We start from the raw sequence: 20,241 nt of genomic DNA on the forward strand, positions 1-20,241 counted from the left end.
TCGTATCAAGAAGCCGACCGACAAACAAATGCTCAGCCTCGGCGTTATTTTAAACAGCAGCTAGCTCACAGAGCTAACAATTTTCTCCAGAGATACCCGACCAGCTGGCACTCACTGAGCTCATACAAATTGTTTTTATTTTTGTGGGGGTTTTTTTGCTTCCCTGAAAGTTTGTTCAGCTTCCCCCTTCTCACTCACTGTAGAGCTGCATACCTACCCGGCAGGAATGTGATTGTACTGCAGCTGAGGAGCCGTCAGACTTGTGGCAACAAGCACACACAGTTGATTGCATCACATCCGAGTGAGTTATCTGAGTGAGTCTGAGGGTGTGTGTGTGTTTTTTTCTTCTTTTCCTTCCATTTAACATGTTAAGTCAGATCAGGAAGTGTGATGCTGTGACAGTACAGAAGGAAGCAGGCACACAATGGCACTATGTCTGCTTCTTGGCCTGGTAGCATGAGAGGCCCCCGAGTGAAGACCCCTCTTCTTCTTCTTCTGCTGCTGCTGCTGAACGCTCTGACTGGGACAGGTAAGACTGGAAGATTAGTTTGTTTAAGACACAGTCGCACTTTTCACTTTCCTGCCTCCTCCCTGCTTTCTCTTGCGTCCTTTAGTCTACTTTTTTGACTTTGTGAATGTGAGTGTAACTTCTCGATTGGAAGTAAAGGGTGTTTATTCAAGACACTGAGAAAATGTAAGAACTTTTTTCTCTTTAAAATGAATTTATAAACACCCCAGACAGAGCTGATAAATCAAATGACATGACTTGAGGACCTAAAGTACTAAAATCAGTGTTCCAGTTTGGTCTTGTCTTACTTAAATCCACTTTTTGTCAAAACTATGCCATGTTTAGAAACTAAATTCCTCAAATCAAAAATTAAAGATTTTCAAAGCTAAAATCAGACAAAAAAACATGTGAAAACGGACAGTAACCCCCATAATCTATTAATATTCTATAATCTGACATTTCTCTTTTGTGTAAAATTGTTTCTCAAACAAAAGAAACATTTTCCTCATCGTGACAAAGCTCTGTCGGGAACAAATTGCTCAACATGTGTCGAATCATCTCCACCTCCTCCTCGCTGTCCAATAGGTGAATTTTGCAACAGTCTGTATTTTTGCAACAACGGCTTGAAATCATGTTCACGGAAGTCTTGATTTCCTGTATAATCTGACTCTGACAGTTGTTCTGCTCTGCTGCACGCTTGTTTTAGAAACTAGGCTCACAAGATCCCTGCAGAAATAACTGTCCTCATTCACGTTGTGGGTTTCACTTCGACTGTGAAGGCAGCACAAGTATACCTTTTCCCCTTTTCAACATATTATGACAGTGACATGATGTAAAGTAATGAGAGCTTTTGAACTGCAGTGCTATGTCAAGATGAAGATGGTGAAGGTGATCCAGAGTCAGAAGATGCAGTACAAGGAGAAGGAGGACCAGAGGAGACAGCTGCCCCAGAAGAATCAGGAGATCCTGGAGAGACACCGGCCACAGGTGAGCCATGAACGATAAACTCACTTCACTATGTGGCCAAAAGTAGGTGGACGGGTGTTCATGGTTTGGGATAGACCCATTAGCTCCAGTTAAAATCATTTTATTTATTTTAAAGTAAAAAGTCTCATTAATTTGGTCTAATTTATCTTTTATTTTGAAAGGGACAAAGTAGATTAATCAACATTGACACAGATGCGCATGATGATGATGATGATGATGATAACAATGTTATCAGGCATCGTAGAATAATAAAAACATCTGCAATGCAGGAACAAAACCTAAAAATCCAATATCAGTGAAGCAGTGGAGAAGGTAACTGAGTACAGTTACTTAGAGGATCAGTGCTCCCAAAAATGGAAAATTCAGTTATTATCTGATCAGACGCATGTTTATAGAAAGTCAGGTGAAGTTTCATAGTCCACGAAACATTTCTGGAGCTTCACAGCAAAACAGCGTTGCAGCATTCTCCAATGCAGCTGAAGTAAATGGGAACTTGTTTTATATATTTATTTATTTATTTATTTATAACATAAAAAACAACCTCCAAGAAACTTAAAGTAGCTCCATAGAGCCGTGAGACTCCTGAGTGACTTGAAAAGATGATATTTACACCCTTTTTAAAGCCAAACTCTTCACTGTAGCTGCAAAGCTAAAGGCGTTAGCACGCAACCCCGTCTAAAGTGGGTGCATAAGCTCGACTGCACGTTCAGGGTGAAAGTAACATCTTTTTAAATCAATTTGGGATCTGGTTACTTTACGAAACATCTTCATCTATTCCCCAAAAACAGTCCAGGAACTTCAGTTGTTTAGAAGAATGCTGCAACACCGTTTTGCTGTGAAGCTCCAGAAATATGTTGTGGACTACACCGGCCTTTCCAATCGGCATGAGAGCGAGTAGATGATGACTGACATTTCATTTTTGAGAGAACGTAACTTCAAGTACAGTTTTAGGTAGTTGTGCTTTACTGTACTTCATACTTCCACTCTATTAACAGGAAATATTGTACTTTTTACATAACTATAATTGTTTTACAGTTACTAGTTACTTTTCAGGTTAAGCTTTTACATGAAAAAAACAACAACAAAAAACTTATGAGCTTATAAAACACAATGGATTCTTAAGGTGGTCCCAGTCAGTGGTTCCTAACCGTTTTCAGCTTGTGACAAAAACGTGTATAGCTGGGGCTCCTTGTCCCATGTTAGGTTTAAGTTGTTTGCAGTTCTCTAAATCAGGTGTCGTATCCGTCACAGGTTTAATCTTTCTCCAGAAATAGCATATTTTGTTGATAATACATGTTGGTATTTTTACTTTAGTGAAGGATCTGAGTACTTCTTCTACCTCTGGACCTTTGGACCTCTGGAAGTTTTGTACTATTTCCCTCGCAATCTTGTTAAAAAGTGTTGTCTGCGTCTATTACTTTCATGCCAGTACCTTATACATACTTTTGGCCCTGTACGATGAATCAGCACTTTAAAACTCATGAGTATTACTCACTTTAGACGTCAGCGTCATGATGTTGTGCTCTCTGTGCGCTCTGTTTGTAGAGCCGCCTCCAACAGATGATCAGACCAGCTCATCACCAGCCCCGGCCTTAGATGAAGACCCCTCAGGTTGGTACACAACACCTACATGTCACGTCTTAGCAGGATGTAGTTGAAAGAAGAAAACAGGATATTAATCAGTACTTAATGACAGATTTCAGCAAAAAAACCTCTAATATTTCGTCTATTGTTTTTTCCAGAGCAAGTCTCCACAACACCAGAATTTGACTCAGGCTCAGGCTCAGGCTCAGGCTCAGGAGATGGGGATTCCTCAGCTGGTATGTCAGACCAATCGCTACCCAATCATACTGATTTGAAGTCATTTACTTCTTGTATTAACCAAATGACAAGAGAATAAGAACAGAAATGCATTTATACATTTATACAAAAATTTATTATACAAGTGACAAATCTTAAGACTGATGTGAAACTAATCTCCACACGAGCAGCCACAGATGAGGGTTTGAGTCCCATCATCATCCTCATCCCCGTGGTGCTGGTGGTGGTGATCATCGGAATGATAGTGTGCGGTATTTTCATCAACCGCAGGTGGAACAACAAAGCGAGAAGTCAAGGTATGTCCATCACAAGAGTGTAATATTTAGTTCACCCAAATCACATATAACAGAAAGCAAAACTCATTATTATTATTAATATTTCACGCTCATCCACGGTGGCCAAAGCAGAGGGTTTGGTGAATGTCATTTTGTTTTTACGGTTGAAAGCTTTGAACGACAGCTTCAAAACCAGAGGAAGTCCAGGCACTTTTTTCCTGTTTTCCGAGAGCACCTGGCAATCGTTATCTCCACTTGTCTCACACAGAACAACCAGTCATCTCTTTTCCCTTTTTCATTGAAAGACAGCAGTTGGAATATTTTCCACCAAAAATAAAGGTCCTATTTGTAAGACCAGTTGATTTTAGTTTTATTCCCAACTTGTCAAATACTGACGCTTTGGGATCGCAGGTCAGATCAGCAGGCATCCCAAAGTGTCAGTTTTTGGATGAGTTGGGAATAAGACTGAAAAATCAACTTTACTGAAGTTAGATACTGAAGTTAGCATGCTAACCAGCTAGCCACAGCCCGTCCTGGTCTAAAGCCCCGGAGCTTGCAGTGTAAACACTAACAGTTCCCTTGTCATCCGAGCTCCCATCCAGACCGATAGCTGCAGGGCTAACTGAGCTAACTAGCAAACGGCAGCTAGGTAGCACAGTTGGCAGCAGTTAGCAGGTCGCTCTGGTTATATGCTGCCCCCTATTTGTTTTGAGTATGAATTCAACAGGTGGCAAATTCTTACATCTTGCAATTTTAAAACAGATTAAAAACCAATTACAACTATTAACGAGAAAACAAACAAACAAACAAACAAACAACAGATCACAGTTAAAAACAGTTATATTCAAGATGGGAGTGAGTTTGTGCTTTGAAACCTCAAATTCGACTAAACTGTCACAAAATTTTCAAATTAAAGTCTGAAAACTTGATAAAAAATACTAACATTATCTGTGTCGCTTGATCTTATCTCACAGAGCTAAACAAAGAGGATCCATATCTGGATGGGTCCAGTACGGAGAAGGTGCCGATGTAAGTATTGAGAATTTAAATATGTTTTCCTGCAGCTCCTAATTTGAAGAACTGTTGGTGATGGTGTAAAATGTTTCCCCTTGAAAAACATTTACGGCATCATAAAGCAGCAAAAGGTCATTTCCTGGAGAAAGATATCTGATTGTTGAGCGTCAGTTTCAGATGACGCTTTGAGTTGGCGGCTCAGGTTGAGATGAGACTCAACAACCATTCATTAATTCATTCAACCCTTATTTGAATCTCGAAAAATCACTTAGTGCAAGTCCTCATTTTTAAAGATGTTGAGAGCACAGATTAAAAAAAAACAGAATAGGTGCAAAAACCTACTGTCCTTTTTCAGGAAGTTACATTTTGTTGCATTAATGTCTAACGCTTAGTAAGAGTTCATGCTCAGTGAGTAATTTCCTGTTTGAAAAACACGACCTTTGTGCAACAGGAGGTTTGGATTTCGTATGCATACAAGAACGAGAGTTATGTTAAAGTCATATCTTGTGGGTAAATATCTTTCTCCAGCGGTATTCTTTCTTTGCTATGCAGAGAGCTGCACACAGTAAAACATTTGCACACCTGTGGATCAACATGTGTGCAGGGGACGACCAAGGGCCGACAAAATCCGGACAAAAACTCACCTGCAATCAAGAATGAATTTGAATAAGAACATTTCATTACAAAGACCTTCATCAGGTTATCTCACAAGACAATAGAGGAGAGCATCTTGGTAGACCCATGCGGACCAATCAGGTCACATTACAGACAGACATCACTCAGAATACCACCACACACACCTGGACCAGTAAAGTCACATTACTGAATGAAACACTCCTGAGTCAGACAGTACAAATATGTAGGCTGACCACATGGCACTGTGGGCCCACAAAAAAAAAAAAAAAAAACATTAAACCATTTTTTAAAACATCATATATAGGCAAAACTTCATATTTCAATCAAAACGTGCACATATCACAATAGAAATAGCATAACAGTATAAATATAATAATACAAAAGTTGGTCTTCTACAGCCTGTCCTTGAGCAACATAAAAAGGACATAGAATTAGGCAAAAAATACGTATATATCTGGGCTATGAAGAAGATGCAGAGAGCTAAACACAGTTTGAGTAGACAGGCGTTAGTAGAAAACATTACTTAATCTGTAAACCAGGAGGTCCTGGAGCACAGAGAGGATGCTGTTCTCTGGAGTCAAAGGGGAGAAAAAGTCACAGCGCATTGGACAACGCCTTGGTGCAGGCTGTCAAAACCAAACAAAAACAAAGCCATCATCACAAACAGAGCATTACTTATGTCGGCCGTGTTTATCAATCAGACTATTCAGCAGGGAAATGCATGTAGAAACAGCTGTGTCATTTGCAGCAACCTCCCTCTCGTTTCCCCTCTGTTTGTGGATTGCTACAGTGAGGGGGAAATGGAAGTAGGGCTGAGAGTTTCATTTACAACCACCTCCTAAACTAACTACACTCATTTCACCATTTCACTGTACAAACACCGACTTACTTGTGGGGCTTACAGTTATCGTACGCCAAAATACTCAGACAGCAAAAATCATTAAACCACATGCCAGCGACTGACCGCTCTCTCTCAAATTCAGATTCAAATAGCTTTATTGGCACGACTATAATGAAACACAGTATGGCCAAAGCATCAAGGTCTTGATAATTCCAACATAACCTTTTTTCATTTTGAAGAAAATCTGATTTAAAATGAATCCAAAAAAGGCAAACAGTGATTTAAAAGTAACTTAAATGGAGAATAATGACAGACTAGAGAACATTAAATACTAAACTAAATTCATTTACAGAATTTTGTTGTGACAAAGGATCCAATCAAACAGCTGCAAGTCTCACTAAAGGTCTGGGAGGTCAAACAAATTAAGTCCTGTGTAAACATGTATTTGTGAAAAAGAAACAGGACCTAATGAAAAATAACAGCATTAATAAAACGATTCCCTACAAATACAGCTCAAAGGCATTTGCGAAGCAGATGGGCTGATAGATGTCTTTAATTATTTGTTTTTGCTCACAGATCAGACAAAATGGCGGCTGTAACATGTCAGTTAAACTGCTTCTGAAACACTTTGTGTCCTCCAGGCCCATGTTTGAAGAGGACGTGCCCTCTGTACTGGAGCTAGAGATGGAGGAGTTGGACCAGTGGATGAAAAAGGACGGTAGGTGTCTACTGTAATCATTCACGGTTATTTTTTTACTCATATTGTCGCCCATTATCTTTTTAGAAATACATATATTCTTTTTATCTATTCTCTTTTTATGATGTGGTGTGTTAGGAAGTGAAACAGTGAGAGTCGTAGGCCTAATTATAGTTGACAGGATGTTACCCAGTTTACCATTTGTTCTACTGAGACTGCTAAGTGACGTCCTTTGTGACTGACGGTCCGTTCTGAGATGAAACACAGAGACAAAGCATCAAAAAGTAGAAAAAAGGAAACGTTTTTAACAGTGAGATAAAATGGGGGAGGTTGTCCAGCAGAGGCCACTGTTGCTTTAATTGTTGAGACCGAGCCCGATGATCTGATCTCAGTTCATCACATTTTTTTTGCAAAAACTGTACATGTGTTCAGACTTGAAAATGAGTTTGCAACATTCCTATGACCATAAAAATCAGAATGGTGAGAGCGCAGTGAATATGTTAGTAATTTCACATGTTTGTTCGTTGGTTTGTTTATCCTAGATGAGACTGCAGAGGACTCTAAACTTGCATGAATCTATTTATGGTGAGCAGACTTTACACTTGTCAAATATACTATTGGTTTATGAATACATATAGAGCTTTTTTTTTTTTTTTGCCATGATCAGACAGCTGTTCTCATAACCTTTTAGTAATAATATACCTGGAAGTGTGTGATTTCTTTCCTTTCCGCTCTATAATGCTGTTTTAATGTGACTGCATTTCCATTTTTGCATGAACTTATCCTTTAATCTCGTTTCTGTAAACACTGAGAGTTCATTTGGCAACAGTCTGTATGTCACAGCGAGCAGTCAACCATAAACTATTCATCATTAAGCATCGCTCCTGCAGGTGTCAATACAACCTAATGAACTACCTCACTGTGAATACACTCAAAATAATAATGTCATTATCTGTTTGCCCACAGTGGCATTACAATGAACTTAATATACACAACTCAGCTACCCAACACAGATCAACAGTCGACTTTAAGCCTTTCCAAACAGATTCCTTTTCTCTGCCAGCCTCTGTTTGTTTTGATGCACCAGCTGGTTTCAGTATATCTGTGACTGATGAACTGTGACCCTCTCGTCATTACACATAGACCGGCTTGAAAGCACAAACACTCCTAACATCTGTTAGTGATTACAACAGGCATGCATGGAAGTGTGGCGCAACTTAACCCTGGGATAGTCTCCTTACTGGAAGACTGGCTGGGAAGGCGAGGTCAAGGTCCAATCAACCAACTGTTGACCAACGTCATCTACACACTGCTTTTTCTCAGGATTTTATTTCCAAAGCTGTGCAAGGGTTAGAGGGTACTTTCATTCAGCACAGAGGCACTCTGTACACACCGGGTTACACAAGAGATCCCAAAACAGGCTTAAATGTAATGTTACTGCTGCTGCTGCTGCTGCTGCTGCTGCGGTTGCACAATGTGATGCCATCTACTGCAGCAGCAGCTGTGGCCTGTTTGTCAGACCTGTGAAACTCCACAGTAACTTCAACACAACAGTGGATCAAATTAAAGAAAGGAATGCATACACAATGTTGAACAAAAGCAAGTTAAGCAACCATTTAACTTTGCACTGGAAGAAGTGAGTAGATTCACTCTAAAAAGAAAAATGGTTTGGTGAAGGTGGTTAGAAAAGTTTGCTCAAACCAAAATTAAGAGAATTGAGAAAATGGTGCTGAACGACAACACGTTAACACTATCTCATTATCTATCTACATTTAGAGCTGGGCAAGGCGCTGAGCGGTGGATTTATCTGAGCTTTTTTTTGGTGCTGAGAACAGCTGTCTGCTGCAGCTGGAAACGAGGTTGACGAGAGCAGTGAGAGTGAACTGAAATAGAAAAGTTGTGGGCCACAAAACCAAAACAATGAGCTGAAAGATGCCAAAACTCCACGTACAGCCGAGAGGAACCTTTGTTAAGTAACTGTTCTCTGTGGGTTTGCTGCCATGAGTGAACCTTTATACCTGACAAATAATCATTTAACCCTTTGCTCGTATAAAAAGTGCAGCTTTAAACACTTAACACAAAAAAGTAGCTCAGTATTCACAGAAAAGCAGGAAAAATCTTTGTGTTTATTTTTTATTTAATAACAGTTTTCAAGACATTCAAAGTTCTGCAAGAAGATGTTTTAAACCACACGAGACCACAGCAGAGTTTATGTCACAGATGAGCTGACCAACACTCTGACATAACACTTATTGATTTGTGTTTGGGACATTGGTGTGCAGAGTGTATCTCTGCTCAGTGTACAGTGATAACAAGTGAAAGTATAGGCTGTGTCGTGGCTCGTTTTGTTGTTGGAGCTTGTTCAGGCCCTTGTGGTTCTTTCTTGATGTGGTGTGGCCAACCAACAGACTTGATGATGTGTAGAATCGGGTGGTAACGGATTACATGTAATCGGAGTAAAACCATAAGTAACTATAATCAGCCCAGATTACATTAAAAAAAATGACTAAATATTTAGTAAACAAGTTTAGTTTTAGCGTTTGATTCAAATTCAAACCTGATATCTTTTTAGTTTAGAGATTTAAATTTGGTTTCATATTTATTGTGATTATTATCGGCCCAGGATCGCCCTCTTTGTCAGTGTTTTGGTTCATTTTGTTAAAAGAAAGAAACGTTTACTGAAATCTAACGTAAAAATGAAAAACCAAAGTATGGTTTACATTTTGTACTACAATGCCGTTTGCAAGTGCTTTCATCATTTCAAGTGTGGATTGTTGATATCCCCAGAGTTCAGAGATTATGGAGGAATGACCTCTCTGTCTCCGTCTCTGACTCTGACACTGTCGCCTCTCTTTCACTCCTGCAGGTTAACAAAGGACGCTCTCCCGGTATGCAAGGACACAGTCAGCAATGCACTGTTGCCAACTTCTGACCTTTCTACAATAATGCAGCAACATATGTGACCACAGGAGACAACATCACAACACTTAAAGGACACTCATGAACATATTTCTCAATACCTTTACAGTCAAATCCTTGTTTTCTCTGCGCCTTGCGGCTCTTTTTATTATGAAAATGATCAGTGTTTCTCTCAAGCTTCGCCTGTTTTGATCGTATTGTTGAACTGTTAAACTGCTAAATTCACATCATTAAAACAGCCAGAGTGAAAAGTATTAAGTTAAAACCTTAAAAAACATCTCACTGCGGCTTCCAAACAATCCCCTCTCTGCAGAGTCGTACTGTTAAAGAGCGTGTGGTAGTTTTGAAGCGCATTAGGCCTCACAGATATCAGTGTTCATAGTCTCTGCTGATGGCCTCACTTCAGCTGAAAGCCTCTTTGTTGTATTACACTATGTGACTCCCTCCAGCTGCAGGTTTTAATGGGGAAATATCCTGTTGAAGATTGAAGGCATGCATGACAGAGCAGGCCACTCCTTTTCATGCCTCTGCAGAGCTGGATGAGGTTTAAAGTATTTTTATTCAGACACTGAAATCTCTGAGTGTGAAATCAGTTGGATTCTATTTCCGAGTCTTTTGATGAATTATCGCCTGTGTCCGAAACAGCTTTCTAAAAGCTGCTACTGATAAGATTTTCATCTCACCGTAGATAATGACTCTCTGACTGAATAGTTTGTGTCTGCAGATGCTCTTCAGATGTTTTGTCTCCAGTTTTGGCTCATAAGTGTTGAATCTGAGCAGTCACACTGATCTAAATGTGAGCGCAACTTGGAACGTGTCAGTCAGTATTTTGCAGTATCTTGCACTGTAAATATGAGAATATAGTATACCAAAAGATGTTATTTTCAAAGAAAGCCTTTTTGTAAATATTTCATACAAAGCTGTAGTTTTGGTGTTTTGCTGATGAAGCTTTGAATAAAAGTTGAATGAATAAAAACGATGATGTGTTATGACATTTTTAGCGATGTTGCTCTGAGGATGGTGATTCAGACTGATGAATCGATTGGATTGGATGGGTGGATTGCCTCAACACTACATACAGACATTCATGGTTCCCAGAGGATGAATCCCAACAACTTTGACGATCCCCAGATTTTTCCTTTGGTGTTACAATGAGGCTGACATTTATGTTTTTGAGTGAAAAGTCTTGACTTGTTATTCGATGGATTGCCTAGAAGTTTGGCATATAGTCATGTCTCCCTAAGGATGAATTCATAACTTTGGTGATCCTTTTACTTTCCATGTAAGTCCTTCATCAGGTCTAAATTTGACCTTGGTTTAACACCAAATACCTGAAAAACTAAGCTTTAGCTACTTGCTGAATGCTAATGAGCATTTTAGCATGCTTTCACACAGGAAACACGTCACTAGAAAAACACCTCACCAGCAAAATCATTGTTTTCATATAGTATAGTGTGCCTGCTGTGAACTCCTTCATGTGCCACTGTCACGTTTTTCTAGCCGTTTTTAGAAGTTTTAAGGCCCCGATCACACAGAGAGTTGTTGCTATATTCACACGAATGCCCTGGAAAAGCATGTTTTGGGCAACACAGTGCGGTGTGCCTGTGAAGCGGGGCTTGGAAATATTAAAGCTTCTAAAAACCGCTTGTACCATCGGAAAACAATCGTTTTGCCGGCAACCACAAGGTGCGTAATAGCCCTGCTTTTTCCATTAATTAGAGGCTGGTCACACCAAGACATATCGCCAGAACCATTGGTTTCCTTTGGTACGGTGCGTCTGGTGTGCCCTACTCTCTTGATCCTTGTAAAGCTTTTTTTTATAGCAGTTTAAGAAGTTGAAATGATTTCAACTATTTATTGCAACACGCCAGTGCTGTTTTGCCCTTTCCAAAACATTTTCGAAGCAGCTGCGCCTGTAGCAATGAGTCTGTGTGTTATCAGGGCCTTACACATGATGGCCGGTTGTGCACAGGGCACAGGTGTTTTACCCCAAACAGACATTTCCCAGGCGTTTTTTGAAGTGGCCACATCTGCAGCGAGGAGTCTTACTGTGATTGTGACCAAACACACCAAATTGGTGTTGGTACACAACATGGTAAACATTTCACCTGCTTAACATCAACATCTTGAGATAGTCATTATGAGCATGACAGCCTCACAGAGCCGCTGGTCTGACTGTACACTCATAATCTTGTTGAGTATGATGTCTCATGTGTATGAAACGTTCAATTCTTAAAAGTAATAAAAAATCCAATGTATATGATTTAGGGGGATGGATGGAATAAAGTGTTTGATCACCTGAAACTAAGAATTGTTGTGTCTTCATCCGTCCATCAGTCTGTTTCTGTGTTATTTCCCAGCACGTCAAAACAAACCATGTAAAGTTACACTGACAACAGGTTGTAATAACCATCATTAATAAATGGTACATTTATAGTTAATTAAACTAGTTATTTCACTCTTAACAAACAATGAAATGCTTTGTAAACCATTAATTACACAGTTGTAAAGGTTTATAAACACCAATTGCGGCTTTAAAATAAACAACAGCTCAGTAAATGGTTTATAAAGCACTACATTTTTTGTAACAGTAAAATAATCATGAACTCATCTTAAATTAACTAGATATTTAGCATAAATGAATGCTGTTATGAAGCGTCTGATTTGCGTGTCTGTCACAGGTCACCCTCTGCTTCAGACTCTGTGTCTCCTGCTGTAAATCCACTGATGACTTCCTCTTTGAGCTCTGTATGTCTGCTGGAATTCAAAGCAGAAAAAGGTCCGAGGGAGCAAGGACGGACGATCCATACAAACCAATGAATACAAATGAGAATGAGACTCTCAGTCCATTTTCTCCTCCTTTTCTCTCTCCTTTTCTTTCATTAGATTTCCAGACAGCAGCTTCTGTCTGTCACCGCACAACGTCTGGCTGTCTGGCTGCTCAGTCTGATGACTAAACAGTGACAGTTTTATGATCAACACCTGACGACTGTAAGGAAATATTGAGTTACTGTTTACACAGGTTTTTCAAGCCTGTCTTTTGTTCGGAGCCTCATGCCTAAAGGCTTGTTCTATCATGTTGTATTCTATTTCAAATTTGAGATAAACTGAGAGTCTTATATGATTTGATCTTTTCTCACCTTAATTATAGCAGCAGCCTGTTCACTTCTTAACCCTCCCTCAAAAAAACACTTTGAAGGCTCTACAGACTGAACTGTCATTATGTTTGACCACACTGTACCTGTCTCAGGCTCCAGGTGAGGTGCAAAATTCATTTTATAATCTTAATGATAATGCTTAAAGGGGCTCTTCATTGATTTTAGATGTCAAAGTGAGTTTACAACTCATGTTTAACACTACTCAGCCTGTGAAAACATGCCATATCATGTTAACATTACATGTTTATGAGCAGACTTTCAATTCAGGAGCTGGAGGGTGGAGTTAGACGAGAAGGCAGCCTGACCAGTGACCGCACCTCGAGACAGTGTTTCAACATTTGTAAGTGTGAACCCACTTGAGGAACCATAGCATTTCAACATTCAGAAGGGTGACACCCCAGGACAATTTCCAGCCATGTTTGTGGCAACAAAAAACAAATACATTTAACGAGACCTCTGGAAATAATCTGCTGTGCAGCCAAAGCAGGTGTTAAAAGCCAAAACATGATCTTTTACTAACCCTAACCAAGTGGTTTTGTGCCTTATACTAACCAGTTCATAAGCACAGGGTTGTCACAACGTAAAATCAAAAATTGAACCAAAAGAAACATAAAGTTTCTACATATTCGTAGTTTGCAGAAATGCACATTGCCAGCATTTATTCTGGCGATTGTTTTGCCAATATTAGGACTAATAGCCAAGATATCTCGGCCCCTGCAGCTTCAGTTTGAACCATTCTTCTTAAAGTTGTCTCTCGCAAGTCCCATTCACTGGATGAAAACGCAATACTAAATTGCTAATTAAAATTTGAGAACTCTTTTCAGGGTTACTCAGTGCGATCTCCCTTGGTTTATTCCTGACCTTTTAGTCCCATATAGGTAGACGTCTTTTGTTTGTTTGAGTTCAGGCTTAAAACTGGAGGGGACAGAGTCTTTGCAGTCGGGCTCTGAGGCTGTGAAATGACCTGTTTGAAGAGGTGAGTCTGGCTGAATCAGAATCATCTCTTGAATCTCTTCTTAAAACAGATTTTTGTCAGAGAGTATACCTGAATTTTGAGGGTTATTTTATTGAAATTAGTTTTACCCACAGCAGTTTAGTCTGGTTCACTTAATTTTAATATTTGCTTTAATCACCACAAGTTTTAACAAAGCTGAAATGCTTTGTCCATTAATTGCTTTTTGAGATGCGACCCCCCACAAAAAAACATCCTTCACTCACAACATCACAACCAAGTGCCGTATTTAGGGAAGTAAAGGTTTCTTTGCATGCACACCGACTCTCACAAACAAACATCTCAAGGGAAATTACAGCACTGGTACAGACACTGTAATGTAAAAACTGTTCCCCAGTCTAAAATATGTTGTTTTACGTTTTTTCTCCACAACCACGGACCCCTTGAAACAACTCCCTAGTTTGAGAATAAATGGATTAGTTGATGGACAGATTCTTTACATTTCTATAAAGATTTCAGCTGTATGTTCTTTACTGTATGTCTGTGGCATGGCAACATCATAAATGAGAGATCTTCCGCAGTGTTCTCCAAGGGTTTAAATGAATGAATGAATGAACACAAATGCAAACAAATATTACCTCACTGAGAAAGTATAAATACTGTAAATCCTTGCTGCCACCCTGAGTCGCTGCACAGCAGCTGGTGTAGGTTTTTCTCAGGTAACATTGTTCGCACTGTGCCAAATTCTGGCTAAACAGGTTTATATGTAAATAAAACATGACTCTGACTCATGTATTGACTGAGAAATATGAGCATATGAAACTTTTCAGCCGTCCAAGACGAAAAGTTGTCTCACACCAGGTGTGGTGTATTTACTGTGCCATGTGAGGACGGGCGTGTTGATGATTTTGATTAAAGGCATGTCTGTCACAGTGAACAGAAATGCTATGTAAAAGCCTAGAGGACACATTCATAACATCACATTTCCTGCGACCTGTCTCCCTGAATTTTCCGAGCTTTGTAGACTGAATCACTGTCTACCCAGCAGGCACTGTTGCAGCCTGTCACACTCTATCAGCTCCATTTCACAGCCGTGTTTGTTTGCCTTCAAGAGCTGTGATGTTACGGAGCATCGTCCGTCTGTCGCAATCTTCGCATTCACTCGATCTTGGGCAATCTCTGAGTGGAAAGTGTGTGTGTGTGTGTGTGAGAGAGAGGGGGGGGGGGAGAGAGAGAGAGTGTCATTACAGGGGACTTCACAATAGTTTTGAGTTTGGTCCTTTGTTGAGTCGTGATGAGCAAATTCAAACCGTGTGAAACTTTCCACTGCCTCTTATGAAAGGCTGCCTCTTGCACCATTTGGATAACATTTGATTAAACTTTAACACACACAACAACAGGGCTGGAGCTACTATTAAAAACACAGGGGTCATGTCCTCTGTGTTTCTCTCCCATGAAGTTGAGAGATCTGAAGCATATGGTTTACATTTTGTAATCAAAAGGTACACATGATGGGATTCTTAACCCTTTCATGCACAAAACAAGCCAAAAATGACTCAGCTGAGTTTTTAATTTCTTTATCTTTGCAGTAAATTTATTTCATCCTTCAGAATTCCCAGTATAGCTTAATTAACTCTCCTTTAATAATAAAAAATCCATTTTAAAATCTTTGACTTTTTTCTTTCGCGGCTGGTGTGGTTCTACCGCAAGATGGTCTCTAGTTTTGCAACTCTTCTACCTTAGAAAATGTTTGGTATCTTGTGAAAGATAACTGCACATAATATTTGAACATTAAGGTTACCTTGACCTTACCATCCATTACTTGACATATTCTATTCTAGCTAGCTAATGTTTGAACATTAATGTTAGAGAAAATATCCTGGATATGTCTCTTAATCCAGATGCACACCAAAAGTTACTGGGGTCTATTCTGAGCAGAGACTCATCCTCTAAACAAGTTTCATGGAAATCTCTTCAGTAGTTTTTATGAAATCCTGCAGACAAACCAACCAACATAACGCCCTTGGTGGAGGTAATTATTTGATTTCAAAAGATATAGCAAAGAAACAATCAATCATGCATGAAATAACATGAATACGGTTCATTTTTGACCCACGTTGTGCCTAGAAGGGGTTTTCATAGCTTGTGCAGAAAAGGGTTAAAGGGTCAGACCAACTCTTTTTAGACTTTGTGCTCATAATACATGATTCCATTCAACTATTTTCCTTTTGAGAATGTAATTCCTATGGCAGGGGTCCCCAGAACAAATCGTAACACTTCTGTTGCACAATATAATGTTTACAAATATATATATTTTTCATTTCATGTCCGAGAAAGAAAACTTGTCCAGACATTATTTTCGGAGGTCACAAGGCAAAAAGACAGGGAGCCACGTTTTTGGACAAGCATGTAGGAAACTCTGGGAACTGTTTATTTCTGAATACAAGAAAACAAAAAAGATAAAATAAACCTGAGTGATGGATCACACCAAAAACAAATATACACATTTATGGAAGATTTTGAAGTGATCTGTGTGTGTTTGTGGAATTGTTGCGATCCGATCTCAGTATCTCTAAAATCCAGCTGGCTACGCCCTGAACATAAACACATGCAACACTCAGGATTATCCAGTATATTTTGGTGTTTGGCTTCACAAAACAACCAAAACCACACATAGAGAAAAACTCCAGCCTTGAGTCGAGCTTTTCTGCGAGGAGTCGCTTACAGGAGCAGCTTCCATAAAAGCAGACAGCTACAGAGAGCGTTTAGGAACAAAGTCAGGATATTTACAGTCGTCCTTTGTTTCCAGGGTCTGCTTTTCAGTCTTCGTTGACCAGATGCCAGTCTCAATTCCACACTTCTCAGGATCACATGTTTGGTGCTTAGTGATATCTCAGGGTTTCAGACTGTCCCTGGAGGATCCAGATACAGGGCATGAAAATGACCATGAGCCAAAACTAACCATGGCTGGCACTGCAGGGCTAACTTGAGCTGCAGCAGCAGCAGCAGCAGCAGAAAACTCATCCATGGTAACTTGCTTTTTTTTTGCCTGTGAATAAATGAGGCTCAGTATGCTGGAAAGAATTAGGTCTAGGTTTTCATCCAGCATGATTTCTGATAAATCATGTAAAGTTGGATTGGGAGTGCCTCTCCTCCCAGGGTTTTCCCCCAAAACTTTATTCTACGTTACATTTACAATCCATCATACCAAGGATGTTAAAAACTAAATGGAAGATACAGTCAAAGCTTATGCAGAGTTTAAAGATGAAGCAACACTGACATGGAAGTTATGTTTTGTACAAATATTTAGTCCTCATAAAAGGAAAATTCTTTAGAAACTGGTACCTTCATGGGATCAATCTTTATCTGATTTGTTTAATGATAATGTACATATGCGTTCTTAAAAGGAATTCATGATTGCTTATAATTTCCCTCTCTACCAATAGAGAATCCGCATCTGTTTGTAAAACTGTTGCATATCATCTTTCTTATTTAATAAACAAACACAGACCCTTTGAATCAGTAGCCGTGACATATGGAAGCTCATTTCTGCCAATGTGATGAAAAAAGAGCCCCTGTTTCGTAATCATAATGAGAAACTTACTCTAAAAAACCTAGTATCTCGAAATAATGACTTAGTATTGCAGAATAATGATGTTTGAGATACTAAGTCATTATTTTGAGATAGGTTCTCATTAAAATGACTTGGATCTTCTTTTTCATGACATTGGGGGAAACTTGCTTCCATATTGTGTTTACGAGCATCTGAAAATAATGAGACTCTCTGACAAAATAATGACTTAGTATCTTAAAATAATAAGAAACTCTACTGATATAATGACTTAGTGTCTCAAAATAAAGAGGAACTCTCCTGATATAATGACTTATTACCTTAAAATAATGACTTAAGGCCTCAAAAATCACAGCAGGGTCGATACTAAGTCATTATTTTGAGAAAGTTTCTAGTTAAAGTGAGAATCTTCTTTTTAAAATCATATTGGCAGTAATGGTCATCCGTATTATATCTACACCATGCATTATAAACATATTCAAAATATATTTCTGACTAAAAAGATGTTTTTTCATGTTTGGTTAACACTGATGTAGCCCATTTTTCATCAATAACTAATTTATTTGACAGCCGCAATTATACAGTAATGTTTTATAGGAACGAATCTGTATTTTATCTCATTTATTCGATTTTCGTTTAACATTATAATCACAATTAAAATATGTCTGTGAACCACGTTGTAATATAACTGAAGGTAAAGACACAAATATTGATATAACTCCCTCACATGGTGTCATCCGGGAGCGTAGTGTTACATCACATTCGAGCGCCCACTAGCAAACAAAAACGATGTCATCATCATGTTGCGACAGCCATTCTCTCCAGTCGGTGGAGAGTCAGGAGACGAACAAACCTGGCGGTTGTTGAAGAGGCTGTGAACGGCAAATCGTCCCAAACTGACACGCTGTTTGCTCTCAGTGGATGTGTTTTCCCTCTTGTGATGGTCGGAGGCAATCATACGTCGTCCAGGACAGAAACAGAGCCAAGGGGTCGACCAACAGTCTCGTGAATCTGACAGAGCAGCTAACGTTAGCGGCGTTTTACTAGCCAGCTAACATTACACGAACTTGGCTTGCAGGTTGCCTTGTAGAGGCTAGTTAGCTGATCTTGCTAACTTGCTAGCCCCTGTTAGTTAGATGCAAACACTGATTGCTGCTGCTGGTGGGAAACCAAGAAGCGAAAGAAGGAGCGTTTAACCTCATTGGACCCTGTGTAGCGTTAGCTTCAAGCTCCAGAGGATATCTCGCTTTGGATACACGACCTGAAGGAATCACCGGAGAGGCCTGTTGTCTTTGTTCATCTCAACACTTCTGAGGTAAATACACTACACAATTACAAAGTGCAAGACCACAAACGGGGAATATTGTAGTAATGGACCAGTAGAAGCGGGCCTAGCATTAGCCAGCTAACGAGTAGCTTGTTAGCTCGCCGAGTTAGCATTGCTAACGCTAGCCAACTTATCGCACTTGTGTTGATGTGGAGCTTTCAAGCGCTCGGAAAGAAGTTAACGGTGTCAGACTGAGCTCACAAGGGCTGGACGTATGGTGTTTTAATATGTCCAGTGCTAATTAAACCAGTCTGACCGAGTTTGGTACCCGGTCTGGCTCACTTCGTTCACAGCACTGTGGCTTTTAAACAAGCTGCACAAACTAAGTGAAAAGCTGCAAAGTGCGAGAAGTTCAGTCCGCATGCAACACGTTACATTTGAGAAGAGTGAGTTTTGTTTATCTCGGACAAAGCGCACAAAGCTAAGAGTGGAATGGTCTTTTCTCTGTTAGTCGAGGATTTATGTCCCAAATACTAGCAGCATGCTAAATTGATTGATGTCCGGCTCGTTAAAGCTAAATCTACACGTTATTGTCAGATGCCAGTTGAACCGGACAGCTCGCTGTCGGTAGGATGTTTATGGATTTGAGGAGCGAACACTTTGCAGCACAGGAGCACTTGTACTATGAAAGAAGGCAGGTCTTGTAAATGCATTGACCAGAAAAGGTGCAACAATCTGTCCCTCATCTATACTGAGACTACCCCCCCCACACACAAAAAAATCCATTCTGCAGCAGCAGCCCTCAGATAAATCCTGTCTTCATAAAGATTACCATATCTAGTTTTTGTTGAAACGGCTTCAGAGATGTGGTGATTTTAACTCTGTCATTTTGGAAACTGTGGAGCAGTTGAGTTGTATCGTGTTACACAGAGAGGTTTTTTTTTTATTTAGTCTGTGCTCATTGCTATAAATGGATGGTAAAAACTAATATTTCAGTTTTGATTCCCATCCTGGTTTTGATGCATGTTTGGCATGGAAACCTGTTTATGTCACCGTTTACGTGATTGTAAGATTGTAATATTATCATCATTATCATAGGTGACAGAAAAGCCGTATCTTTGACTTCTCAGCAGCTACCTCAACAAGTGTGGTTGAACTTTTGGTGAAACAAAACTTAATATTTACTTGGACATATGCCCGAGAATGATGAGAAACTTGATATGGTGTTCATTTCTCTCCATTAGAATACCCCAGGTAGCATAGACGGGTTTGCAAACTTCAATAAAGTGTTATCATTGTTTCTCATACTAAGATATGCTGTTTACAGACGTTACATATAACTTGAGATAGTACTAACATGCACTAATTTTAAACCTGAGTTTGACTCAGTTTTGTCGGCGCATATTCACACAGACTGTAGTCTGGGACCGTTCAATACACTTTACATTACTTAGACTTATTCGACCATATGGTGTCTTTTGTTTTGTGTTGTTTTTCGAATCTGAAACATCATTAATGTTGAAATAAATCACCATTCCAAACAGAAAAGACAGTTCAGTGTCCAACCCATGTTTAACCAAGATCAGGAGGAGGGT

General features: G+C 39.5%; 2 protein-coding genes across 3 annotated transcripts in view; both read left to right on the forward strand.

The window, feature by feature from the left end:
* The first annotated feature begins 370 nt into the window (after positions 1–370).
* Positions 371–10,666, forward strand: tmem154 (transmembrane protein 154). 2 transcript variants are annotated; one of them, XM_073468172.1, is made up of 9 exons: positions 371–529; positions 1,370–1,495; positions 3,041–3,106; positions 3,238–3,315; positions 3,487–3,612; positions 4,566–4,620; positions 6,724–6,800; positions 7,322–7,364; positions 9,646–10,662. In XM_073468172.1, the coding sequence occupies exons 1-8, from the start codon at positions 433–435 to the stop codon at positions 7,351–7,353; spliced, it is 657 nt and encodes a 218-aa protein (XP_073324273.1). In that variant the 5' UTR covers positions 371–432; the 3' UTR covers positions 7,354–7,364; positions 9,646–10,662. The 2 variants fall into 2 exon arrangements, with proteins under 2 accessions (XP_073324273.1, XP_073324281.1); XM_073468180.1 differs by lacking the exon at positions 7,322–7,364 and having other exon boundaries at positions 404–529; positions 9,646–10,666.
* A 7,532-nt stretch (positions 10,667–18,198) lies between these two features.
* The window catches only part of fbxw7 (F-box and WD repeat domain containing 7), a 124,412-nt gene continuing 122,369 nt past the window's right edge, over positions 18,199–20,241 (forward strand). The window contains exon 1 of the mRNA XM_073465015.1: positions 18,199–18,694. The gene's annotated coding sequence lies outside the window, so the exon portion shown is untranslated. The remainder of the gene's footprint in view (positions 18,695–20,241) is intronic.

The sequence above is a fragment of the Pagrus major genome, chromosome 1, assembly GCF_040436345.1.
Source record: "Pagrus major chromosome 1, Pma_NU_1.0".
NCBI lineage: Eukaryota > Metazoa > Chordata > Actinopteri > Spariformes > Sparidae > Pagrus > Pagrus major.

Bases quoted from the DNA above. Each gene is read 5' to 3' on its own strand.
- tmem154 (XM_073468172.1), top strand. From the start codon at position 433: ATGTCTGCTTCTTGGCCTGGTAGCATGAGAGGCCCCCGAGTGAAGACC. The intron at 530-1,369 runs GTAAGACTGGAA...TTTGAACTGCAG, and splicing joins GAACGCTCTGACTGGGACAG to TGCTATGTCAAGATGAAGAT. The intron at 6,801-7,321 runs GTAGGTGTCTAC...TGTTTATCCTAG, and splicing joins CCAGTGGATGAAAAAGGACG to ATGAGACTGCAGAGGACTCT.